General features: G+C 54.1%; 3 protein-coding genes across 7 annotated transcripts; 1 reads left to right on the top strand and 2 right to left on the bottom strand.

Annotated features, from left to right (window-relative positions):
• The first annotated feature begins 3,386 nt into the window (after positions 1–3,386).
• On the top strand, positions 3,387–10,681 carry TNK1 (tyrosine kinase, non-receptor, 1). Of its 2 annotated transcripts, none has more exons than XM_008573871.1 (13): positions 3,387–3,527; positions 4,790–5,058; positions 5,204–5,274; positions 5,393–5,584; positions 5,715–5,870; positions 5,990–6,273; positions 6,505–6,778; positions 7,963–8,057; positions 8,406–8,570; positions 8,817–8,896; positions 9,326–9,624; positions 9,708–9,803; positions 9,888–10,681. In XM_008573871.1, exons 2-13 carry the CDS (start codon positions 4,896–4,898, stop codon positions 9,999–10,001), a joined length of 1,989 nt encoding a protein of 662 aa, XP_008572093.1. In that variant the 5' UTR covers positions 3,387–3,527; positions 4,790–4,895; the 3' UTR covers positions 10,002–10,681. The 2 variants fall into 2 exon arrangements, with proteins under 2 accessions (XP_008572093.1, XP_008572092.1); XM_008573870.1 differs by having other exon boundaries at positions 8,391–8,570.
• Positions 10,646–15,223, bottom strand: PLSCR3 (phospholipid scramblase 3). Of its 3 annotated transcripts, none has more exons than XR_550572.1 (8): positions 14,796–15,161; positions 14,295–14,530; positions 14,163–14,205; positions 13,843–14,063; positions 13,484–13,645; positions 11,558–11,719; positions 11,107–11,363; positions 10,646–10,999 (listed from the first exon to the last, which is right to left on the bottom strand). XR_550572.1 is itself a non-coding variant. In XM_008573873.1 (8 exons), exons 2-8 carry the CDS (start codon positions 14,800–14,802, stop codon positions 11,307–11,309), a joined length of 888 nt encoding a protein of 295 aa, XP_008572095.1. In that variant the 5' UTR covers positions 14,803–14,961; positions 15,173–15,223; the 3' UTR covers positions 10,646–11,306. The 3 variants fall into 3 exon arrangements, 2 of the variants coding, with proteins under 2 accessions (XP_008572095.1, XP_008572094.1); XM_008573873.1 differs by adding an exon at positions 15,173–15,223 and having other exon boundaries at positions 10,646–11,363; positions 14,796–14,961; XM_008573872.1 differs by having other exon boundaries at positions 10,646–11,363.
• A 5,825-nt stretch (positions 15,224–21,048) lies between these two features.
• On the bottom strand, positions 21,049–22,551 carry TMEM256 (transmembrane protein 256). 2 transcript variants are annotated; one of them, XM_008573868.1, is made up of 4 exons: positions 22,168–22,551; positions 21,727–21,758; positions 21,395–21,475; positions 21,049–21,295 (listed from the first exon to the last, which is right to left on the bottom strand). In XM_008573868.1, the coding sequence occupies exons 1-4, from the start codon at positions 22,259–22,261 to the stop codon at positions 21,152–21,154; spliced, it is 351 nt and encodes a 116-aa protein (XP_008572090.1). In that variant the 5' UTR covers positions 22,262–22,551; the 3' UTR covers positions 21,049–21,151. The 2 variants fall into 2 exon arrangements, with proteins under 2 accessions (XP_008572090.1, XP_008572091.1); XM_008573869.1 differs by having other exon boundaries at positions 22,063–22,550.
• Between the last annotated feature and the right edge of the window lie 3,604 nt (positions 22,552–26,155).

Raw genomic sequence — 26,155 nt, 5'->3', positions numbered from 1 at the left:
AAAAGATTTAATGCCTGCTCTGCTAGGTTTCAGACATGCTGTGGGCCGGTTACTCCTTTCTTTTCTGTTGTTCCCTCTTGGAATGGGAAAGTGTACCCTATGCTTGTCCCACCATTGTATCTTGGAAGTAGATAACTTGTTAGATTTCATAGATTTCACTATTCTTTTGAGTTGGAAAAGTTAAGACTTTAGGGATGGAATGAATGTATTTACATGTGAGAAGGACATGAATTTTGAGGACCAGGGGTGGAATGTTATCAGTTAAAAGTGTTCCCCAAAAGTTAATGTGTTGCAAACTTGATCCCCATTATAACATTGTTAAGAGGATGGGAAATCAGACTATGACAGTGTTGAAAATTAGGGCCTTTAAGCAGCGATTGGATCATGAGGACTATGCCCTCGTGAATGGATTAATCCATTCATGAAATGACAGGTTAATGGTTTAATGGGTTATCATGGGCATAGACTGGAGGCTTTAAAAGGAGAGCACATGAAATCTTTCTTGCCATTCTCACCACATGATATCCTGATTGCCATGGGGCCCTGTAGAGAGTTCCCACTTAGGAGAAAGCCTCACCAGATGTACCCTCGGGCCTGTGTACTTCCAAGTCTCTGAAACTGTAAGAAATAAATTTCATTTCTTTATAAATTACCCAGGTGGCTGGTTAGCTCAGTTGTTAGAGTGCAGCCTTGTAACACCAACATCGTGGATTCAGATCCCCATACCACCCAGCTGCCAAAAAAAAAAAAAAAGTCCCACTGCCAAAAAAAAAAAAAAAAGTCCCATAAATTACCCAGTTTCAGGTATTCTGTTACGAATGACAGAAAAGTGACTAATACAAGGACATAAGAAACCTTTTAGAGGCAGCAATTATTTTCATTACCTTGATTATGGTGATGGTTTCATGGGCATATACATTTGTCAAAACTTATCAGATTGCACCCTTTAAATAGGGACAGTTTAAAAAGAAAAGAAAAGAAAGGGCTGACAAATTAGCTCGGTTGGGTAGAGGGTTTTGCTGATAACACCACAGTCCAGGGTTTAATCCCTGTACTGACCAGCTGCCAAAAACAAACAAACAAATAAATAAATAAATAAATACATCTTATTGAATGTCAACTGCCTCAATAACGCTGTAAAAAAAATGCCAATGGATAAATAATCCAAATATCCATCATCAGGATACTAGATTTAAAAAGTGATATATTGGTTAGTTCACTAGGGAGAGCGTGGTGCTGCTAACACCAAGTTCAAGGGTTTGGGTCCCCTTACTGGCCAGCCACACACACACACACACACACACACACAAGGAATATATTTATATAATAGAATACTGTTCTACAATAAAAAAATAACAACTAAACAGATATGATGTTGATGGGGGATAGGAGGAGAGGGAGGGAGGAAAGAGGAATCGGTAAAGGGACTCGAAAATCAACTACATTGTATATTGATAAATTAAGAAAAACCCTATTGATATAATATATGCAACACCATAGATGAATCTCAAAAACACATTGAGTGAAAGAAGCCAAAACCAAAAATTGTGTGACTCCATTTATAAGAAGGCAAAAGTGATTTACAGGTTTTAGAAATCAGAATAGTAGTTGTCTCTGAGGGATGGGATTGACTGAAAATGGGCACAAGGGAAATTTTGGGATCATAGAAATATTCTGGATTGTTATCTGTGTTAATAGATGTGTACATTTGTTTAAATTCATTGAGCTGTACAGTTAAATGTGTACGTGTTACTGAATGTAGGTTATACCTCAAAGTATTGTCAGTATAGAAAGTATAGTAATGTTCATATAAATGTAACAACAGAAACCTCATTGTATACATTGAACAGAACATCAGACATAACTAAAGAGAGAAGATAGATCTACAAGACAGATCTAAAAAGATTACCTGGATTGTATCACCAAGACACAAAGAATGAAAAATATGGAAGAGAGGTTAAAAGACAAAGAGGACAGAATGAAATAGTCTAGCATACTTCTAATCAGAATCCCCAAAGGAGAGAGCACAGAGTGTGGAGGAAAAATAATTTTTGAAGAGATACTGAGAATTTTTCAAAACTGATGAAAGATGTGAATTCACAGATACAGGAAATGCACTGAGCCAGATAAATAGAAAGGAATCTATACCTAGGTACATAGTAATAAAGCTATAAAAGACCAATGATATCTTAAAGGCAGGAAGTAAAGACATCATCTACAAAAGAATGACTATTAGACTGAGCAGATTTCTTTACACCAAACATAAATTGTGCCTATTAAATGCCTACACTGGGGGCTGGCCCGTGGCTCACTTGGGAGAGTGTGGTGCTAACAACACCAAGTCAAGGGTTAAGACCCCCTTACCAGTCATCTTTTTAAAAAATAAAAAATAAAACATAAAATAAAATAAATGCCTACACCGTCCTAGTTACTTAGAACACCAGGATGAACAAGACAGACTCAGCCCCTGCCCTGCGGAGCTCCCAGCATATCAAGGATGAGAGATGTGGAGGGAGCAACTGCAGTGTGATGAGCTGGCCTGGTTGGAGGGCAAGAAAATTGGCAAGAAAACAATACACGTACAACTGCATTATGAAGATTTTCCTATCGATGCTGGAACATCCCTTGTGACGATGCAGAGGGGGTTTTCCTCCAAGAGACTCTGGTGATAGCAGCTGCTATGTTCACGGCATCCTTCCCTGGGACAGGAGGCAGCCAGATGTCCTAAGACTGGCAGCTTCCTGTCTGGGACCCCTAAGGAAAAGGGAGAGGGCATGCTCCTCTTCGGAGCCTTCTTCGATGTCCTGGACAGTGTCCCTGTAGCCACAGGCTCTGCAGAAGCAACGTGGGGAGTAGGACGTTATGCTGGAACGAGGCCAGGAAGTGTCAGTGACGCAGAGGGCTGCCCTGAGGCATGAAGTGCTGCCCATGATCGACAACAGCTTCGATCTCAGGCTCTGTCTAGGTTGGGGGCTGACTTTCTGTACCAACATCAGCACCTCTCCGCCCTGGCCCCATTTCAAAGCACCCTGCACTGCCTGGCTTTCCTTCATTAGTTACAGTGCTAGGAAACTCTCTCCCCTACTAGAGGGCAGGGACCATGTCTTGTTCCGCCTTATGTTCCCAGTGCCTGGGCAGGATACACGATCAGGTGCTTATTCACTGAAGGGGTGGGGTCCTGGTTGAGAGAGGGCATGGGAGACAGGACAGTGGAACGACGTCCGGGGAGAGGTGGGAAGGTTTACAGCAGGCTGGAACCGTGGTGTGAAGGAAGGCGAGCAAAGGACCGAAAAAGGGAGGCTTCTCAAAGTCTGGGGGCAGATCTGGCCTGGGGGAAGGGAGGCGCCGCCAGGCGCCCTCGCAACCCTCCCCAGCCTCCACCAGGCAATTGGGGGTGCGGCCCTTGCCAGCGCCGGGCCAGCCTCCAGGTCCCCGCCCTCCGCAGGATTCCGCCCCGTCCCGCCCTTCTCGGGATTTAGTCCCGGCAGCCTGGGCCGCCCGGCAGCCACCGCTTCCGCCTTCTGCAGGTGAGGGTCTGGGCTCCGCCGGGGCGCTTGGGGTGCGTCCGCGGGGGGCTGCGCGTCCGCGGGGGGCTGCGCCTCCGCTCCTCTTCCCGGGCCTTCCGCGCCGAGTTCGCGTTTCCTCCTGTCTCCCCACCCGTGCTCGCACCCAGTCCCTAGCCCACCTCTTTTCCAATGCGCCCAGCCTCGGGTCCTTCACTTCTTTCTCACTTAACTAAAGTGGGCGAAGAGGGGGTTCAGGAACGTGTAAAGGAGGGCGGGCAGGCAGCCAGTACCCTAGAGCACTTAGAGCCTTATTTAATAAGGGTTGGTGGGGTTGCCCTGAAGCCAGGTTAGATTGGGTGACTCAGGCGTGTGCCGCCAGGGCTCTGTACTGGAGCTGAACTCAGGTGGGTGTGGACGGGAATGTGCACCTGCAGCCGAGGTGGCTCTGTAGGCCGTACCCGAGCTTAGCGGCCCATCACAAATGCCCGATTTGATTTCAAATATTGCTGCCTCGGGTGTATAGGAGGCAGGGACCCTGGGCGTCTCGGGTGAGGGGGCAGTATGCCTGCATAACTCCGATATGTGTGGAGGGGAACTTTCATGTCTGGGGTATTGTATGTGTTTATGTGGACCTTGGTGTCTCAGACGTGTCAGGTGGTGTATCTAGATATCTTCCGCATGTGGAAGCAATGAACTGCCATGTCTTAAGTACACGTATGTGAGAGGGTGGCAGTAAGCCTGGTGGTTCATGGCGACATCCTGAAATGTCTCAGATTTCAGAGGATATGTATCTGGGAATCTCGGGCATGTTTTGCAGCATATCTGTAGGTCTCTGTATGCATGTGTGTAGCAGTGTGGGAGGCAGAGTACCTTCATGTATATGTGCGTATCTACCTACGTGTCTGAGGTATGGTGTGCTTAGCATATCTGGTCATCCCCAGTGTGTGTGTGGTAGGCAAAAATGCCTCCTGTATGACGAGGGCAGGTGTCTCAGGTGTATATAAGTATGTTCAACGGTGTAGCTCTGGTCTAAAAGGGCAGTGCATCTGGGTGTCCTAGGAGTACAGGGGCAGTGTGCCATGATAGCTCAGGAGTCAGGAGGTGAGGCAGTGGACTAAAATGTAAGGTGTGAGAAGGGCAGGTTTCTCAGCAGTGAGCGGGGTAGAGTACCTGGAGGTCTGGGGTATGGGGAGCATTCTACCTGGGGTATGTGTGTGAGTGGCAGGATTCCTGGCTGTCTCTGATGTGTCCCTCCCTCTGTACCCGTGTTTGACAGGTTGCAGTTGGAGCTGGAGACCCCATCTCTGAAGTCTGAGTGTCTTAGGTGCCTACCCTGGGCTGTACATCTGAAGGAGAGTGCCATCACCCTTCGGGGTTCCTTCTCCAGACATGCTCCCTGAGGGGGGCTCCCTGTGGCTACTGCAGCTGCTCCGGGACATCCAGCTGTCCCAGTTTTACCGGCCCATCCTTGAGGAGCTGAATGTCACTCACCCAGAGCATTTCAATTTTGTTCGGCCGGAGGACCTGGACAGCATTGGCATGGGCCGCCCTGGTGAGGAACTTCTGCCCTGAGGCCCTGGTCTCTCCTTCCCCAGCCTATCATCCCCTATCATCCCCCCCATCCCCCCCCAGCCTTCTTCTTGCCTCTGCACCCTGCCCCACCCCCACCCCAGACCTCTGATTCTGGCCTCCTGCAGCCCAGCGCAGACTGGCTGAAGCTCTGAAGAGGCACCGTTCAGGACTCAAGTCTAAGAACTGGGTCTACAAGGTGTGTTGGGGTGTTGAGAGTCTTAAAGGACCAGCTTAGATCCGGGGAATGGGGTGGGCTGAGTGGCTGGGAGGGGTATGCAGGGTTCTGCACACCTGATTTCCCACCCCTGTTTCAGATCCTCGGGGGTTTTGTCCCTGAGAAGAAGGAGACCACCCTACCCTCAGACAGCCTTTCATGCCTCCCTGAGCCTGAGGCGGGACTCAAGTGTCTGATCCCAGAAGGTGCTGTGTGCAGAGGGGAGCTGCTGGGCTCAGGCTGCTTTGGTGTGGTACACCGAGGGCTGTGGACGCTGCCCAGTGGCCAGAGTGTGAGTGCCCAGGGAGCCTACTTCATCCAGAGTACTTGGCCCAGCTGCGCCCACTGTTCACGCCCGCTCTGCCCTGGCCCTCGCATGGCTGTTCCCCAAGTTGCCTGATGGTGCTTCCCTCCACCTCCAGGTCCCAGTGGCTGTTAAGTCCCTCCGGGTAGGTCCCGAAGGCCCCGTGGGCACAGAGCTGGGGGACTTCCTGCGAGAAGTGTCGGTCATGATGAACTTGGAGCACCCACACGTGCTGCGTCTGCACGGCCTGGTACTGGGCCAGCCTCTGCAGATGGTGAGCAGATCCAGACGCCGGCTCCCGGGGCAGCCTTGAGGCTGGTGGGCGGCAGGGAGGTGGGCGGCCAGAATCAGGTGGGGCCGGACCTTGGCTCAGGCAGCGCTGCGCTCCCGCAGGTGATGGAGCTGGCACCACTGGGCTCCCTGCACGCGCGCCTGACGGCCCCGGCCCCGACACCCCCGCTGCCCGTGGCCCTGCTCTGCCTCTTCCTGCGGCAGTTGGCGGGGGCCATGGTGTACTTGGGGGCCCGCGGGCTGGTGCACCGAGACCTCGCTACACGCAACCTGCTGCTGGCTTCGCCGCGCACCATCAAGGTGGCCGACTTCGGGCTGGGGCGGCCGCTGGGCGGCGCCCACGGCCGCTACGTCATGGGCGGGCCCCGCCCCATCCCCTTTGCCTGGTGAGGGCGAGGCCCTGAGGGCGGTGGGAGAGGGGGCGAGTCTGCAGCGCAGCAGCTAAGGGGAAGTGCGCGGGGGCTGGTCCTCTGAGGGAGGCTGGGACGAGACGGATCATCGGTGTGGAAGGGCTTGGAAAGAAGGACTTCTGAGGACGATGGGAGCACTGCGGGGAGCGGTGCCCGGTGGAGCTTTGCGGTGTACATATCCGGCCCCCCTCGTCTCCACTTCCGCAGGTGTGCCCCAGAGAGCCTGCGCCAGGGAGCCTTCTCGTCTGCCTCGGACGTGTGGATGTTTGGGGTGACGCTGTGGGAGATGTTCTCCGGGGGCGAGGAGCCCTGGGCCGGGGTCCCTCCGTACCTCATCCTACAGCGGCTGGAGAGGGACCGTGCCCGGCTGCCTAGGCCTCCGCTGTGCTCCAGGGCCCTCTACGCCCTCGCCTTGCGCTGCTGGGCCCCCCACCCTGCTGACCGGCCTACCTTTTCCTACCTGGAGGGGCTGCTCCAAGAGGTGGGGATTCCCACCTCCTCAGATACACAGTCTGTCTTCCTTCCATTCTCTCTCCCAGGGTTCCTTACACAAGACTAACATATCCTGATGCCTCTGCTGGGCTCTGAGACCCAGCTCTGAACAAAACAGATCCAGTCCCTACCTGTAGGGAGCTCAGAGCCCTGGGGAGGCAGCCTGGGACTACACAGATGCAGACTGAAAGGCCGGGGTCTGTGTGTGGGCCAGAAAAGGGGCACAGAGGAGAGCGCGGTGGTTGACCTGGGTGTTTGACAGGCAGAGGAAGAGAAGTTCAGCGTGGGAGGGGGAAACGGAAGGAATGAGGCTGCAGAGGTGAGCAGGGCCTGCCTCGTGGGGGGGTTGTAAGGCTGCTCATAGCACTAGCTAATATGTGGAGCCCTTGACCTGTGTAAGACACTGTTCTAAATGCTTTAAATGCACTTTTATGCATAGTCACTCATTTAATCCTCTCAAAAACCCGATGAGGTAATTATTATTATCTCCATTTTACAGATGGGGCAGTTGAGGCACTAACAGTTCAAGTGACTTGCTTAAAGTCACACAATAAGTGGAGGAGTGGGATTTGAACCATTCAGTTTGACTTCAGAGCTGTTCCCTAAGTCACTACTTACTGTTAAAGGAGTTTAGTCTTTAAGGGCACTTGGGAGCCATGGGAGGGTTTTGAGGAGGGGAGTTACAAGCCAGCTTTATGCATTATATCACTCTGGTGTGGTGCAAGGATGGATAAGAGGGGTGATACTGACAGTGGCTGTGAAGCAGAAGTGAGATGAGGAGGTCTGGATGAGGGGTGAGGCAGTGGGGCTGGAGAGGAGGGGAAATTTTCCAGAAATGTGTGGGGGATGGATCTGATGGGCCTGGGTGTGTAGTAAAAGCTGTGTACAGGATGGCTGTCCCCTTGTTCCCCTTGGGTAGAGACAGAGTCCTTCTTTGTTGCTCCTTGAACCCTGGGCAGTGTCCAGGTTGGCATGGGATTCAGTTTTGCCTCCCCCATTGGATTACAACTGGGAATAGGGAGAGTCCCACCCTGGGCCTAGCACAGAGGATACAGCTGGTATGAATTTGATTGGGGGGTGCACAAACAGAGGGGAGTCTCCTTTCTTTCCTACTCCCATATAACCTTCTGATTCAGGCCACCTGAGGTCAGTCACCCTTACTTGTCTCTACAGGCCTGGCCTTCTGAGGGACGCTGTGTGAGGGATGTCACAGAGCCAGGTGCCTTGAGGATGGAGCCTGGGGACCCCATTACCATCATCGATGGCAGGTGATAGCCCCATGCCTCCCAAGGATCCCCAAGAGGAGGACTTCCTCCCAACCTTCCTGACTCCCACTCTCCTCTCTATTTCTCCCCATCTCCTTGAACCCTGATCTTCTGACTCTTCCCCTTCTCTCCCCACTGGGCCCTGAGAGCTTCAGCACAGTCCTGGCTTCCCTGCTGGAGCCACTGCTGACTGACCCATCGAGCCCTTTTGTGTTAGAGAGAAAAAGGCTTCCTTCCCTCCAGCCTGAGGCAGCTCCAAGGCACACAGCTTGGTCAGCTGAATGTGGCCCAGAGCCCAGTCCCTATTGTCCCCCTTGTGCCCATGCCCTTCACCAGCTCCTCTTCCTACAGCCCTGACTCCACAACCTGGAAGGGCCAGAATGGTCGCACCTTCAAAGTGGGCAGCTTCCCAGCCTCGGCAGTGACGCTGACAGACTTGGGGGGCTCACCAGCCACCCGTCCAGTCCACAGAGGCTCACCTGCCCAGGGAGAGCGACACCGGGGAAGCATAGATGGGTGAGGATCTGTAAGGGTGAGGGACAGATGTGGGTGGGGGAAACTGACCAAGTCCAGCAACTTCTCTGGAAGGGATGCTTGGGAACACGACCAGGGTGAAGCTGCAGATGAGACTAGACTCGTCTCCCAGCTGGAGCTTCCACCTTAGGTCTCCTGTGTGCCCCAGAGAGTTTCTTTGGCAGGGAATATTGATATGTGGGGTGGAGAGGGGTGGTGTGAAGGATGAACTGGATCATTCTCCCACAGGGACAGAGAGAAGGCAAAGCTTCGGGATCTACCTGCAGCATGGGGCCAGAGAAGGAACATACCTCTGCAGAAGATGAAAGGTGGGCGTCGGGGGACTCCAGGGTCTCTGAGGAGATCAAGTACAACCCTCCAATTCTGCACCACCTGCCCTGAATCCATGCCTTTGCCTATGCGATATCCTTCCCCCAAATTCTGCCTGTAGGCATCCTAGTTATACTTCAAGATTGTAAGAGATACAAAGGCCTCTGCCTTCTCTACTGAAAGCATCTCCCCACCGTGGCCCTTGAGTTCTCAGTTCCTTGGGTCCTCAGCTGTCAACGCCTTGGTATCCATTTGCACACCCGTCCAATTGTCCCACCTAACACAAGGACCATCCCGAGGACAGGGCTGGCCAGCTTTTGAATGCTTGCAAAACCATCCAGCTCAACACAGATAAAGACAGAGAGCGTGAAGAAGGCAGGGCCTAGCATCTGGGCCTCCTCTCAATTGTTTCTTTTTCAACTGTGCAGGCATTTCCAAGAGTCTAGAGTCAGTTCTGTCCCTGGGCCCTCGCCCCACAGGGGGTGGTTCGAGCCCCCCTGAACTTCGACATGCCAGAGCTGTGCCCCAGGTACCCCCAAGCCTGCCTCCACGCCCGCCTTTTGCCTCCAGTTCTTCTCAGCCCAGCCAGCCCCCCAGGGAGAGGCCTCCCTGGCCCAAAAGAGAACCCCCACACAACCACCCTATGGGAGCACCTGGAGCCAGTAAAGCCACTGTCCCCTCTGGAGGTCTCTTTGCCAACCCTGAGTTTCAGAGGAAGATTATGGAGGTGAGGTCTCAGTGAAATGGCCTGGTGTCTAGAAGTGGCTACGAGCTAGAGCAGGGGCCTGAGTGAGGCTTTGTCCCATGCAGGTGGAGATGAGCGTGCATGGAGTCACCCACCGGGAGTGCCAAGAGGCGCTAAGAGCCACTGGGGGAGATGTGGTTTCTGCCATCCGGAACCTCAAGGTAAAGCCAGACCCTTCTCTTGGGCTCCCTCCTCTCCTTCCCCTGCCACCTGGCAGTCAGCTGCCCTCCCTCCTGCTTCCACAGGTAGACCATCTCTTCCAACTGAGTAGCCGGTCCAGAGCTGACTGTCGGCGCATCCTAGAGCACTACCAGTGGGACCTCTCAGCTGCCAGCCGCTATGTTCTGGCCCGGCCATGAACTCTGCTTCCTTGAGCATGGACACCAGCATGGAATGCCTAGCCTCTCAGAACCTGGCCATGTGGGACCAAGCAGAACCAGAACAAGGTCCTGACAGGGGCAGACTTTCACACCTGGGGAGATCCCATCTGCTACAGGGTCTGTAGTAGGATACAGGAGCCCGGGGTCAGGCACTGATGAGTGTCTCCTTCTAACCCTGCCCCTTTGCCTCTGAGGGCCAAGCTCCCTTGGCTGGGCCAAGAAGGATCTAGTCTACTCTGCCCACCACATTCCCAAACAAGAGGAGGACTTGGAGGAAAAGAGTTGGCACACATCATTTCCAGAGGAAGCTTTGACTCACTACAGAGAATGATCAAGTGGCCGTACTGGACCATGGGAACAGCCAGCTACAACACTGGACTCTGGGGCAGCAATCTTGGATGATGGAAGCAACCATACTGACTTAGGGCACATGGCCTAAACTGCCTTGGTTTGGTCCAGGGCCATCATGGGTGATGAAATTTGTTCTCCTGGTCTTAAGGACATTTAATCCAGGTAGCGTGGGTTAGAAGACAGGCCAGCCCTTGCCCCAGCCCTATTTCCCTTTGTTTTTTCCCACATCAACTCTTTCTTCTACCCTCCCCAATTACACACATCTTCCAATGTCCAAAACGTTACAAAGTTTATATGAATATAACATACAAAGATGCAGCCTCCTTCCTAGGGCAAGGGAAGGAAAGGGTGGTTAAATAAGGCACAGGAAGCTGCAGCAAGCACCAGCTGTGGGCAGGGCCCAAGGGAGAGATGAAGTTGGCACTGGGGCCCAGCCCCTACAGCTGTTGGAGAGGTGGGGATTCCCTCAAAGTGCCATAGTCTGAGGCTGAACTCATTGGCCAAGCTGATGCAGGGGAAGGGTGGCCATGTCTTCCATCTTTGGTGCTGCTTACCCTTCTCCACCCTGGCCCTGTCGTAAAACCCCGGAGTCCTGGGTTCCAATGGCCTCCTCTGGAGCAGAAGCCCTGGAAGTGAGTGGGGGCAGTGTGCGGGCAAGTTTGAAGCTGATGTGCTTGTGAGCTGAGGGACTTCTGGGAGACCGTGGTAGTAAGGGAAGGGCGCTCATACATACCCTCTGTGGGGGCCACAGGTGAAGGAGGCAAGGGGAGGAAGGTAGGGATGGGATGCCATGGCCCCCAGCCTCTCAGGCACCCCTGTCTGTCCTCTGCAGTGTACGTGGAGGAAAGGGGCTGCCTCTGAGGAGCCAGGCCAGGGCAGGTGACCATCTTGAATTCTGGTTGAGGTGATGGTCTTCTCACCCTGAGGCGGCCTCTAACTGGTGATGGCGGAGGGCCCAGCACCTCCTCGCTTCTCAAAGAACATGTAGTCCTGAGGGGAGGCCACTGTCAACTGGAGATCCAGCTGGGTCACCCTGGCTCAGCTATCACAACCCAGGTCTGGAACCTCAAGCCCGCACAACATCTATCCCTGATCTTTTCCTAGCAAGAGGCCAGGAAGTGCACAGAGCTCTAAGTGACAGCAAAGTAGTGGCAGGAGGGGAGGGGTAGGGGCAGCCAACTCACAATGAGGAACGTGGCTCCCAGCAGCACAGCCTTCACCCTCACGTCCAGATCCAATGGGAACTGTAGGCCAAAGTCATCTGCATCCGTGAGGGCTTCTCGAAGCAGCCCACCCCACTGCTTGCTGATGCGGCCCACGCTGCGGGATTCATCCCTAGTCTTCACCTGTCGGGAGGTTGGAAGGACTCCACTGGGGTGGATGCAACCGATCTCACCTGCCTCCAATCTCACTCCCATGTATGTGTCGTGCAGGTGCTATACTCAGTGAAGCCTCCCAACAGCCTTGTGACAGCTGGGGAAACTGAGGCACCCTAGGTCATGCTGAGAGTATGTAGCAAAAACCAGGATTCAGACTCAGATGTGTTGCTCTCCAAAGGCCATGCATGACATAACTGAACACCAGTCGTAGGAGAAATGAAAGCACTACATAGTCTAATCCCCTTAGCATATGGCTCATTGCTAGGTTTGCTTTGGTTAACAATGTCTCTGCCACCCCAGTTGGTGCAGTTTGTGCCCTGCACAGAGTATCCTGGCTGAGAGACCAAGGGAGGCTGCCAAAATCCTGTCTGTACTGTACCAACCAAGCAGGCTTCTAGAAGGCTATGTCTGCCCAAAGGAGGGCCTCTTTTCTAGTCTGCAAAGTAGGGGAGGGCTCTATCGAGCATTGCATGCAAGCCTCATCTAGAGGGGATCCAAGCCTGTCCACTGGGGGGAAGAGCAGCAGCAAGTAGTCTCTGAGGACCACAATTTTCACTGGTCTCTGAACCCAGCAGCAACAGGCCCTGCCAGTGTGGGTGATAACTTACAGTGACTTCCTGGTCCTTTTCCTATGCTTATTCTCCAGTGACTAGAACGGGAGTGATTTCCTTCTATGTCCTTCCCATCCCCCTCCTCCACTGTCCTACAGCTCTGGGGCACCTCCTGCAGCCCAGTCCCAGGCTGTGCAGGGCCTGTCCCAGCCAGCCGTGTGGTCTGAAAGGTGCAGCCCAAGTATGGACCATTCATAGTTACATAAAAGGACCCTGGACCTGTGAGAACCCTACTGTCTACACATTCCCATCCTGAGATCACTCAGTTATCTCTTTCCCAACCGGTTCCCATCACAAAACCTCCCTCCAGCTACCAAGGTGACTCATTTTTTAAAAGTAACCTTAGGTAGGGCACATCAATAGAAGTGTAGGAAATTCTACTGGATTATACCTGTTGTTTCTCCCTTATCTGCACAGGAAATATTCCTTAAATAGCTCAAGGGTCTGTGGAGTGGCTTTGTCTTCTATAAACCAAGGTGCTTCCCAGGCCTCACTCTGAAACTCTCACCACTTGGGATCTCCAGGCTCCAGGTTAGTGATAGGAATGCACGGTGAGAAGGACATTACCTGGATTTCAGGTTGGAAGGACGATTTGGACATCTAGGTGGGCAGGGCAAGCCACAAGGTGTTAACATGTTAAGTTAGTGCTTGCTCCAGGGGCTGGGCTCACAAACTCATACACAGTAGCCACATGGGCTCAGCCCACAGCAGACTTAACAATCATCTTTCAGTGGTGCTGATAACACCAAGGTCCAGGGTTCAATCCCTGTACCAGCCAGCTGCCATAAAAAAATAAAAAAAATAAAATAAATCATCTTTCACTATAAATTGAGGCTGGGTTTAGATTTTTTACCCTAGCACAGGGCTGTATGTAACAGTCAGCATTGGTCCCTAAGATGAAATCCTCTTTGCCATGCTATTGTAAGACCACTGGGACATCCTATTTCCAAATGGAGGAAAACTGGAAATGGGTTAGGAGTCATGGTGCATTTCAATTGATGAGCTTAGGGTCTTGACTTTAGTGCTTGCTATCCTGCCTAATGGAAACTGCCATCTGGGATCAGTGAAGTTGCGATCTTGGTTTATGAAGGTCCCAGGAACTTCCCCATGTTCCTGATACCTCAAAGTTGGTGTCCGTCCCACAGCCACAGGTCCAGCAAGGCCCCACCACTCGAAGGACCGTCTGGCGATCGGCATCCTGGATGGAGAACTTGGGGAGGAAGGGGTGCCAGGTCTGTAGCACGTGGCCGATGGTGGTGCCCGGTGGAGCCTGTACTTCCATCTGGAGTGGGAGGCAGGCAGGGTCACTGCTGAGCCAGGGCAACCTGGTCCCAGCTCTTATCATCTGTCTATTTGCCCTCCTCACTAAACCAATCCCACCTGCCCACTCGTACCCGAGCTAGTCTTACCTGGGTCCTGCCTCATCATTGTCCCGCCCCACACCAGAGCCTCTCCCCGGTCCCATCCCTTCCCACCCACCTCCTGGAGGCCGCAGGGGCAGCAGCTGCAGCCACAGTGGAGCGGGCGGAGCAGGCGCAGCACCTCGCGGTCCCCGGGATCGGCCAGGCGGACACGCAGCGGCCGGCGGGCGCCACAGCACAGACGGGCGCAGCAGTTGCTCTCCTCGGCCGCCTGACCCAGGGGCTGCCCAGCCCCGGAGCGCAGTTCGTACCGGTTACAGGTCTCCCAGCCGAGAAATGCTGGCGGGGGTGCACATGAGGCTCAGGCACGTGGCCCGCCCAGGAGCCCACCATCTCTGCCCCCATCACAGGGCCCAACCTACTGCACCTTCCACTTACTTTCTACTCGCTCAGCCTTCTGGTGAATCAAGATCTGATCAATCTGGAAAGAGAGTAGGAGGGAGCTGAGATCAGCCAGCCGGTCTGCACGCTCTGGTCCCCTCCCTGTTACTCTTCCTCCCTCCCACTCACCTGCACCAGGAATTCGAGACCAGAAGGCACTCCCGGCAGTGGCAAGAAGGAAGCAGCGGATCCCGGGGCCACGGGGCCGGGCGAGGGGAACACAGCGAAGCCGGGGGCAGGGGCAGGAACCTGGGCGGGTCCTGGCGCTTGCCCGGGCCCAGGATGCAGCGCCGGCTCCGGGTACCCAGCGGTCACAGGGTAGGCAGGTGGGGGCGAAGGGGCGTAGCCTCTGGGGGGCAAGTAGCCTGGTGGGGGAGGGCAGGGTTAGGTTAGAAAGGTATCCGCGGCCTCATTCCCTTATTCCTCAGCCCAAGGGCCACGAGGCTACGGAGGAAATGTGTTGGAAAGAGGCGGAGAAAGATGGGGCAGGGGAGCAGGGCGGTGGCTCCCCGGGAGGAAGGGAGGGGCCCCACGAAGCCAGTCCGAGCACATTCCCAGGGGATGTGTTAGACACCCGGCTCCCCAGTCCGTGGGGGGATAACGGAGACCCCCGGCCTTGCGCCCACTTACCTGCCATGGGAAAGGGGTGGGTGTCGGTGTCCCGGAGGCTTAGTTCTGGAAGTGGAGGCAAGCTCGGAGACAGCCAGACAGATACAGAGACAGACACAAAGACTGACAGGCAAATACGGAGAGGCGGCTGCGCCCGGCACCGGCCGGGGTCTCTTGGGCGGCGCCTCTGACTCGGGGAGAAACCGAAAGTGTCAGTGGGCGGTGCGGAGTACCTGGGACCCTGGGTTCCCTCGGGGGCCCCAGAACCGCCCCCTCCCTTTGTTCTCCCATTCTCCGCAGAGGCGGCTGTTGGGGGGCGGCAGGAAAGGTGGACCCGCGATAGACCGACGGTCCGACCTCGAAGGAGGTCTCCCTGATCCCTCTGTGCCCCCGCTCACCTGAAGCCCCCAGAATTGCCCGGGTGCCGCGCACTCGGCGGCTCAAAAGAGCTGGCGGAGGCGGGCCCAGGACCTGACTCCGCCCCTCGACCCGTCCGGGCCCCGCCCCTCCCGGCCTGGGCGGTGCGTCTGCGCAGGGAAGAGGCCGCCTCTCCACCGCCGGGGGCCGCGGACTCTGGACCTAAGGCTCCTTGAAATCGCCGGCGTCCCCGCCTCTTCCGCTCCCACTGCAGACGCCCAGAGGAAGAGCGCCTGGGGAGGGCAGCCGGCTAGTACCCAGCCCGCGACCCCCGTCGGGTCCGCGGCAGTGAGTGCTGAGCGCCCCTTGGTGGGAAGCGAGCTCTGCGTGCGCTCCCGCCGCCCGGCCGCCCTGGACTCTGGACTCCTCCTCCCAAGGGCGGTTCGGGCCTCGCTGACGCAGCGGAACACCCTTCACACTCACTCATTGGCTTCCAGGACTGGCTCCTGGCTTCCTTTCTACCTCGCAGGGGCGACCTCGCCGGCTTCTCTCCCTGCCGCAGCGGCGACCCACACAGGCGCCTCGCAATTGCAGTACTTCCTTCAGGCGTGCCTAGCCACCCGGTGGCCAAACAGCGTCAGTAATGAGAGTGAGTGACGTGAGGCTCGGGGCCAGAGGAGGAAGCGCTGTCAGAAAAGGCTTCCCCCAAGAGGAGTCCCATCTTCTGGGTCCTGAGCCCGAGGAGGTCCGCGGTGTGAGCAAGTCCGGCGCCGTGGGGGCCTACTGGCCGAGTGGCATAAGAGTTGAGTTGAAGTGCCGCCCACGTGCACAGAAGGCCTAACCCTAACACCTAACCCTTAACCCTGACCCTAGTGAGCACCTACTATATGTCAGACAGCATTTGAGGTGATAGGAATACATAGAAGTAAAAAAAGGGGTTTGGATCCCCGGACCAGCCAGCTGCCAAAAAAATAAATAAATAAAAAAGACACGGGCAGGCTGGTTAGCTCACTCCCTTAAAGTATGGTGCTGATAAAACCTTGGTTTCAGATCCCCTTAACGACTAGCCATCAAAAACGAAAACAAAAAAATACCTTCCACATTCCTGACCTCCTGGGGCTTACATTCTAGTGGAGAAGAGACAGATAAAAAGTAAAAAATGGGAAGTCCGATGGTCATAAGTGCTATGAAGACTAGAGCAGCATAAGGAGAGGGAATGGTGGGTAGGGGTTGTAATTTTAAAGAGAGCAGATTAGGAAAACATCACTGAGAAGGTAATAGTTGATTAAGAATCTAAAGGAGGTGAGGGATTGAGCCATGCAGACATCTGGATGAAGAGTGTTTCAGGCAGAGGGAACAGCAAGAGCAAAGGCCTTGAGGCAGAAGTGTGCCTTACTTGTTCAATGAACAAAAAGACCAGTGAGGCAGGAATGGGGTTACCAAGAGGGAGGTCAGAGAGGTGGATTGAATGTCACCCCAAACCCATTGAAGCTTGATCCCCATTGTAACAGTGTTAAGAGGGTGAGAAGTCAGACTATGCCAGTGTTGAAAGGTGCAGCCTTTAAGAGGTGACTGGATTGTGAGGACTATGTCCTCATGAATGGATTAATCCATTCACGGAGTAATGGGTTAATAATTTAATGGGTTGTCATGGGCATAGACTGGTGGTTTTATTTTTATTTTATTTTATTATTTTTTTTAAAAGGTGATGAGTAAGGGGATCTTAACCCTTGACTCAGTGTTGTCAGCACCACGCTCTCCCAAGTGAGCTAACCGGCCATCCCTATATAGGGATCCGAACCTGTGGCCTTGGTGTTACCAGCACCGCACTCTCCCAAGTGAGCCCCAAGCCAGCCCTAGACTGGTGGTTTTATAAGAAGAGCATGTGAAAGAGCTCTTGCCATTCTCGCCTTGTGAAATCCTGTGTCACCACAGGACCCTGTACAGCCCCTTCCCAGAAGGCCCGCACCAGACGTGCCCCTGGACCGTGGACTCAACAGCCTCCAAAACTGTAAGAAATAAATTTCATTTTTTTTTTTTTTTTAAAAAGATGACTGGTAAGGGGATCTCAACCCTTGACTTGGTGTTGTCAGCACCACGCTCAACCAGTGAGCTAACCGGCCATCCCTATATGGGATCCGAACCCATGGCCTTGGTGTTACCAGCACCGCACTCTACCAAGTGAGCCACAGGCCGGCCCCTAAATTTCATTTTTTAACACATTACCCAGTTTCAGGTATTCTGTTAGAAGCAACAGAAAATGGATGAATAAATGAACTTTGTGAGAACTGCCTACATTTTAATGTGCAGCCAACGCTGAGGACTACTGAGTTAGAAGGATCTCTTTCAGGCTGCTTTGTCAAGAGTAGTCTGTAGGTAAGTAAAGGCAGAAGGAAGTTCTCACAGAAATGTAGGTGAGATACAATAGTGGCTTGGAACAGGGGCCAGGGTGATAGCAAGGGAGGTGGTGAGAAACAGCCAGATTCCGGACATGTATTTGAGTCAATAGGATTTGTTGATGACCTGGATGCACAGTGCAGTCCCCACCCTTACTCTGCTCATTTCCTGCCTGCCCACCCAATCAGTACTGGACTCTAGGCACTCCTGTTCTCCCTCCTGAGTTGTCATCAATATGGTCTTGTGTCTTTTTTTCTGTCAAACTCCTATGCATGCTGAAAACCTAACAAACAGACTGAAGTCTTACCAGTCTCCAAAGGCAAAACAAGCCCACCTCAGTACCTACTTGTAACACTGAACACATTAGATCAGATTATCTTTCTAAAGGGTCTGTCTTCACTGCTGAAATCTAAATGTCTTAGTTTGTAGAGGGAAAGAACTTAGCTTTGGGAGCTGGACAGAAGAGAGTTTGAATCACAGCTTACTCAGGTCCTAGCTGCACAGTATAAATAGGTTACTTTGTCTCTCTTAGCTTCCCTTGCCACTAACTTGCAGGGCTGTTGAGAAGACCCAACACAATGTTCAGGAATTGTCATAATTCTCATTATTAATGCTGCCTCAGCGTTCATCTTGTTCTGTCCCTTGCTTGTCACCTTTGACCAACATATTTTGAGGTAGTCTCCAATTCCCACTTTTGTGTTCTAGATAGATAAAGCCCATACTCTGAAACTGCTTGACTGTCTTACATTTGCTTTAAGCCTGGTGAACCCAATAATGTGACCCGAGTTCCTGCACTTAGCTTCATACTCCCTTCGAATTAACCAATCCAACCCTGTCATGGGAAACCCACATAGGTAACATTCTGGATCCCATTAAAGGCTTCAGCCCGCAGGCCCCTCCCTCTCTCTTTTTCTCCCCATCTGCTGGTTGAGCTTGTGTGTTCTGGATGGCTCCTCCCTTCCCATTGGCCCTGTGAGGTGTGCTGCCATCTTCTCTCCAGGGTCTGAGTAATAAACTGAATCTTTTTGCCATTCTGGTCTCAGTGTCCCTTACTGTGTCATGCCTGACTACACTGAACCTAACTCAAATACCTCATTTAACAAATCTCAATAAGAGGGACCAATTACCAAGCAAACCTTATTTATCTTGGTTCCCTACATGCCCAGTATATACTGGCAGGACCAAAGCTAAGATGTTGGGGATCCCATTACATGGAGGAAGGCCATTCCAGATACCTGGAGCTTCCCTCTGTGCCCTAGATGCCACTCGAGATGAAGAATGGAGAGACAGAAAGAGTACTGGACTGGAACGTAGAAGCCTGGGGATCCAGCTGTGGCTCTGCCTTTGGGCCCCTCTGGAGCTTCCTTCTGAGGCCTCATCTTTAAAATGAAGACTTTTTTTTTTTTTTTATTGGCAGCTGGCCAGTATGGGGATCTGAACCGTTGACCTTGGTGTTATAAGAAAATGAAGAAATATTATGATCCTCTACTAATGTACCTCAAATCATGCCACCTCCCTGGATATAAATGCTTCAGTGGCTCCCTACTGCCCTCAAGAGAAAGTCCAACCTGTCAGCACGAGGCCCTCTACCATTTGGCCCTGTTATCCTCATTTCTCACTGCTGACCCTCTCAAAGTCTTTAAGCCAGCCACCAGGAATTCTTTCAAGTCTCTTATATACTCTCTTGCTTCAGGGCTGCCTTGAAAGCTGCTGGGACAGGAGTCTGGAGCTCAGTAGAGACTAGGGTGGGAGATAGAAATCATGGATATAAAGGTATGCACACCGTAATTAAAGTTATGGGACCGGATGAGGTTACCTAAAAATCCTCTCATTTAGAGAAAGGGTCTGCATATTTTTTTGAATACAGAGCTTCAGAAAAATTAAGTATGCCCCCTTAATATATCACACAGATTGTACATTATAAAACATACACAAAAATAGAAATTAAAAATGATGACTTAGTACCAGCCGGCCACAAAAAAAAAAAAGAATGACTTTAACCCTTACCACTGTCTACAAGGCCCGTACCGACCATCCGGGACCCCTTAGTCACTGTATGGCAGCCACACTGGTTTTGCTCTTCTCTCCAAATCACCAAATTTTCTCCTAGGAGCCTCAAAGATTTTGAGCTGCTCCTTTCAGCCTGTTTTGCCAGCTATTCATTGTTCCTAGAATACACTTCCCCTCCACTTTGCACATGAATGAGCTTCATTCAACAGGACCTCCCAGGTGAGGCCTTCCTGTCTAAAGGGGTACAACCTTCACTGTTCAGCTGTTCCACTGCCTCCCTGTTCTTTTCCTTCAAGCAAGTAGCACAACTCACAATAATATATTTGTGTGTTTGGTTGTTTAAGTCCATTTCCACTACTAGATGGGAAACTGCATGAGGGAAAGGACAGTGTCTGTCTTCTCAGGGTTGAACTTCCTTGTAATGTGTGTCTGACACATGATCAACAGTGGCTTAATAAATACTGCCCCCCTAAACATCCTCCAGGTCTGTACATGCTGTGAATGCTGCTACAGCTTGTCTTGCGCCTTTTCTCTCTCCTTTCCTGCCTAACTCAGAAACTCAGCCTACACTGAAGACTCATGTTGCCCCAAATCTCTCCCTTCCTCACCTCGGTCTCTTTATTCATTGCGTTTCCTCCAGACAACAGAGCTCCTGTACAGATTATCTCAAGCACTGTGAAGCATTTTCTGACCCTCAATACATCATGATGTTACCAGTTTGAACCCCAAAGTATTTTGTAACTAATGACACTCCTCCTGTCTTGCCTTGCCTGAACCCTCACTTCTAGAGTAAGTGGGTTCTCAATAAATTTGTGGGATGACAGGGCTGAAAACCACTACCCTACAGTAATCTTCAAATTCTAGTGGGCATCAGAACCACAAGATGAGCTTATTAAAATACAGATTCCTAGGCCCCAAAGAGGGCTTCAGAAGGAATACTCACTATTTCAAGCACTCTTTATGATTCTGATGCCCACATGTTTTTTTTTTTTTTTTGATGCCCACATGTTTAAGAACATCATAATAGGGCCAGGCCATGGCTCACTTGGGGGAGCGTGGTGCTGATAACACCAAGGCCATGGGTTTGGATCCCTATATAGAGATGGCTGGTTAGCTCACTTGGAGAGCGTGGTGCTGACAACACCAAGCCAAGGGGTAAGATCCTCTTACCAGTCATCTTTAAAAAATAAATAAAAAAGAACATTGTAACAGGTTAACTTGACATGAAAGGACTCCCAAGACCTAAGGCTCACTGATTAAGTCTTAGGGAAGGGAGGGAGCCCAGAGGTGAATCCTTACCCTTCCTCCTCCAAGACGTTAGATGAGGGCCGGCCCGTGGCTCACTCGGGAGAGTGCGGTGCTGATAACACCAAGGCCCCGGGTTCGGATCCCACATAGGGATGGCCGGTTCGCTCACTGGCTGAGCGTGGTGCTGACAACACCAAGTCAAGGGTTAAGATCCCCTTACCGGTCATCTTTTAAAAAAAAAAAAAAAAAAAAAGACGTTAGATGAACAGACTCCAAAGTTCTTTATTTGCCTTTCTCTTTTAATCCTCTTCCTGCTCCACCTTTCAAAAAATTACCCAGAACTCAGTAATTAAACAAAAGGGAGCTCAAAGAGCCAAGGCAAGCCAGCCCAAGAATAGTAAGCTGCCTCCGACAGGGCCCACAGTCTGGATGCTGGTGTCTCCACTCAGAGCCTGGTAGTAAAAGCTGGTGCAGAATAAGGTGGTTCCAGAGGCTAGCAGTAATCCGGCCTAATGGAGACACAGGGCAGAATACAGGCTTGTAAGAACAGGGCAGATTTAGAGGGAGTGGGTGGGGCTTGGTCAGGGTTAGGCAGGGGTAAAGATTACCCAGATGGGCTTTCTGCAGTGGGGCACCCCTAAGAGGGCCAGGCTGTGTAAGAAGTGGTGTTTGTTGGCCTTGTCAAAGAGCTGTAAGAAAAAGAGAAATGGGGAACTTCATAAGCAACGTACGAGCCTGAGATCTCATGGTGACAAACAGAACCAAAGTCCATCCCCACCCCACCCTTGAAGTCCCAGCTTACTCCCAAGCCTCAGTCTGGCAGCCTTTGCTGATCCAGAGACCTGTGCCTCTCCCTGCCCGCCCCCCGACTTCTCTCAGAGACCCGACTTTGTGCCTTCGTAAACCCGCGAGTCGGGGAGCCTCGGCGCAGTTACTTCACCTCCTTCCCGTAGGCATCTGGAAATTGGGCGCCTGTGGAGAGAAGCAAAAGTTACCAGTCCTAGTGCCAGCCCCGACCGCCCCCAATCCCGGGGGACCCAGATTGACGAGAAATGGCGCCCCCCAGGAAGTTTCCGATTGGTGGAAACACGCATGGGACAGTTTGGGGAACCAACTGGACCCGGCTATGGGACTTCAAAAGATTTAGGTCTCTCTTAAAGAGAAGGTTGTCTGCTCTACGGGATGTCGGGCGCTTCCCATAGGCTCCGCCCCTGCACCACACTCTAGAGGTCGCCCCAACCAAGCACAGTCCCAGCTGAGTCTCCAGCCTCCTGACCGTGCGCCCCGTAGGAAGCCAAGCCGAAGGCCCCAGCTCCGGACAAGGCGCCCAGGCGGCGGAAAGTAGCCCCTGGCCCGGCCATAGCTGTGGATGGTCACGCACCAGACGAACACCGCCCAGGCCACCCAAGAGGACAGCCAATCTCGATCGTCAGTGCAAAGAAGGTCCACAGGTGCCCAATCCAGGCCGTGTTCATTTCAGCGTGCAGGTCCTCGCCCGTGCTTGGGCCTTTGTTAAACCGCTGCTGAGTGGCGAAGACGTCTGGCGGGCGGAGAAACCGGCACCAATTAAGAGCGGAGGAGCAGAGCAGTGGGGGGCGGGGTTGGGGGGCGGGACTAGAGGATTTGCGTCACGGATTGGCCCACTTTCCAAGTTGATCTCTTCGAACTCCCCCCACCTCCGTCCAATTTCCAAAGATCCCGGTCCCCTCTCAAAGTTCCGCCCCTTTCCCCACTGGCTCCTCCTGTTCAGCTTTAAACCAAACCCACTCCCCAAAAGAGGCGGCCTCACGGATACTCAAGCACCGCCCATCGCCATGAATCCCCGCCCGCTTCGAGATGGCCCCTCCTCCACGTCCGAAGGCACCGCCTTCTTCATATGATGCCCCGTCCCCTACAGTTCAGACTTTGTCCCCCACCAGACCTCGAGAGCCCCGAGGGTGGGAGATCCGGGGGGATGTCTCCACCCTGCCCCGGCCATCTACGTCCATCCGTCCGTCTGTCCACTCCCCCCCCCTTCCACTGTCTCCAATCCCCCCACACTCCGGAGGGCGGGCAGGCGGGTGCGAGCGAGGGGTGTGCGCCGCTCTCTCGGCAGGGGGCGGGGGAGGCGGCCGCGCGGTGACGCGCGGGGCTGCTGCGGCTGCTCCGCCGGCGGATCATCACTCTCGGGCTGGGATGGACGCGGAGCGGGCGGGCCCTGGCGCGCGGAGCCAGGAGTCCGGGCCTCCTAGCCGCTGAGCGTCCCCCGAAGCCAATCACCCCCGCTGTCTCTCCTCGGAGCCGCACCGACCCCCGCCCCAGGGCCCCGGACTCGGCTTCCGCCCTCCTCAGACTCCCCGTACCTCCCCCTCCCTCCCGCCCTCGGGATCAACTAGATCCCTCCCCCTCCCGAGGATTCCGGCTGGATCCCTGCCCCTGCACCGCGGATCCTGCGCTCTCGGGCCCCAGGCCCCTGGGAATTGCCGTGGACTCCTCCTCCAGCACCCGATCACTTAAGATCCTCCGCCTGGACCGCCTCTGGTCCCTCGAAGCCGACCCACGGAGCCAGTGGATCCCAAATCCAGTTCTGTCCCGTTGCCACCTCCTTGCTCTGCTGTCCCCACTGCGGGGTTCCCCGTTCTCGGGTTCCCCCTGACCTCATCCCCTAGCTCTCCTTTTCCCGGGGATCGACTGGATCCCGGCCCCGCCCCCTGGGGCTGGGGCGATCCCCCTCCCCCGCCGGGTGAGGCGCTGCGGGGGGGGCTGGGCCTGCAGGGCCGCGGGGGCTCAGAGGCCGCCGCCCCCCTCCCGAAGCCCGTCCGCCCCCAACTCGGAGCCCTGGATGGAGGCACCACGGCCCCAGGGCTGAGCCAGGTAGGAGCTAAGCCGAGCCGGGCGGAGGGGGCTGCGTGGCGGTCCGCTGGGGTCTCCCTCTCCCCATCTCCCTTCCTGCGCCTGGTTTCCCCCAGCCTGCTCTGTCTGCGTGTCTCCGCCTAGGGATGCTCTCGCCGTGTCTCTGCGTCTTGGTCTCTTTGTCTCTGCCTCTCTCCAGTCCATGAATGATCCTTTGAATGGGCCCACAGACCCCGTGTGTTCCCATCTCCCCCTCCCCCTCCTTCTCCCCTTCCCGGCCAAGCCATTTTCCCCACTGCAGGAAGGGGGGGGGGCCTGCGGCCTGAGCCCCCGTCCCTCAACTCTCCCTGGCTGGGGGAGTCCAGGCCTGGGCAGGAATGGAGAGAGCAAGGCAGAGGGATGGGGAGGAGGGGGAGCAAGATGTGGCAGACAGAGATGGGGAGAGAAAATGGGGGAGACAGAGATAGAGAAAGACAGGAGTGAGGGGCTTGAGGGAGAGATTTGGGGTAGATATTTGGAGGAGAGAGATAAAAGGAGATGAGAACCAAGGAGGGAGATGTAGAAGAGAGAGGTGAAAAAAGGACCAAGGGGCGAGAGACTGAAGGGAAGAGCTGGAGCTAGCTGGAAGAGGCCGAGGAAAGATGCTCAGGGGGAGCGCTATGGAGAGAAGAGAGATGGGGGGTGGGGGGAGGGCTCCAGTGGGAGGGAAGAAGGGAGAAAAGCTGGCTAGTGGGAAGAAGGCCAGGGGCCCAAAGTACCCTAAAGGAGTGGGGGTGACAGAGGCAGACCGTGCTGGTGGGAGGGGGAGGGGGCAGCAAGGCCTTGGTAGCTGAGCCCAGCCTGGATGGGAAGAGGAGGTCCTGGAGAGGCCAGCTCCAAGCCCTCTCCAGGTGATGGGAGAGCAGGAGCTAAAGAGGACCTGAAGAGGGGAGGGCATGGCTGGGTGTGTGTGCTAAGGATTCCTGTGTCCTCATCTCTGGAATAAATTGACACCTGCAGAGAGCCACCCGCGGGCTGGCGCCTGGCTCTGAAAAACCCCGCGTCAGCAAACAGCTCTGGCGGCTGGTGGGGGCAGGGGGGGGGCTTGCTGAAGTGACCTGGGTGTCTGCCCCTTCAGGTTTGGTCTCTTCCCTGTCCTGCCCCTGCTGCCTTGAGCAGCCGGGCATCAGAGTAGCAACTGCGGGGAAGGGGGGGGGTGGCAAGGAGAAGGGGAGGTGGATGGGATGAGATGAGAAGAAAGCTGAGCTTTGCCCCCAGGACATGGGTCAAAATGCCACACAAAGAGGTGTCTAGGGTCCAAAGCTTTCAAGACTGTGGGAGGGGGGCAGTTAGTAGGTTCATCTGATGCCTCCCCAAGCCCACCCCAGAACCCCTTCTCAAAGCCAGAGGCCTGGTCACTAGGGCTAGGCATTGATAGGCCGACAAAAGGGGCAAGAGGCCGGTCTTTTAGGGTTCTCAATGTCCCCAGTCTCCCCCTCCCTTCAACATATATACTTCTTCCTCTATGCTGAAACTCTAGCACTCTGACTCACGCCTCTGTCCTGCTCATGCCCTGAATGTACCCCACAACCAAGCCAACCCCTTCCTCCAGACCCCCCCTCCAGGGTTAAAGCTGCAGCCCGTTGCCGAGGTAACATTGCGGGGCAGCATCCCGTCGCCCGGCAACCAGCTGCAGGATCACACATCTGTCCCTGGATTTGCCCCTCCAGCATCCCCCTCCCTACTCTAACCCCTACCTCAAGGCACCCCAACTTCTGAAGGAAGAAATGGAGAGGGCCTGGGGAGAAAGGGGTCTTGGGGCCGGACACATCCTTAGGGAATGGTATGTTGAAGGGGGAGAAGGTTCTGGGTTTGTGCAGTCCCAGGAAAGGCCCGGGTCTGGTCTGGGGTGGGGGTTCAGCACCATGAAATTACAGCTCAGGAGTAATTAACACGTATAAACAAACCCGCCACTTCCTGCTAATTAATGACAGTATTTTTATATTCTCTTCCTTGTCTATCTCATTCCCTCCCAGAGGGAGGTGGGAACTGGGACTCCTAAGTCCCTGAGGAGAGCCTGCCTGGGAGGGAGAAAGCGGCTAGAAGGGGGGCGTGCTGGGTCTGGGGAGCTGATCCTCCTCCTCTGGCTTGGTCCTGAACGTTTACCACATCTTGACCCCACCCCCAGCCTGTGTCCCTCCTGAGGGGAGGAGGGTTGCTGGGCGGGATGGGGGAGGTCCAGCGGACCTGCGGGGGATGGTGGTGGGGACAGAGTGGGGCAACTTGGTCAGAATTCCAAGTCACTAACCACTTGTCTCTTCTGTTTCCCCATTCCTTTCTGTCTGCCCCATCCAATTTCCCTTCCCTTCTTCCACCTCTCTGTATTTTTCTGTCTGTCCGTCTGTCTGTATCTTGCATGCCCTGTCCCGCAGCTCGGGCCTGCCTTCACCTTCTCCCGCCTCCTTCCCCTTCCCCATCCCTTGTCCCCTCCATGGAGAGGAACAGACCCCTTCTCTGTCCGGTCTAACCCCCCTCCCTCCCCACCCCCCTCCTCCCTC

Source organism: Galeopterus variegatus, unplaced genomic scaffold (genome assembly GCF_000696425.1).
Source record: "Galeopterus variegatus unplaced genomic scaffold, G_variegatus-3.0.2 Scaffold970, whole genome shotgun sequence".
Taxonomy (NCBI): domain Eukaryota; kingdom Metazoa; phylum Chordata; class Mammalia; order Dermoptera; family Cynocephalidae; genus Galeopterus; species Galeopterus variegatus.
Note: the sequence above shows the minus strand (reverse complement) of the source record. Positions and strands in the feature narration are given on the sequence as shown.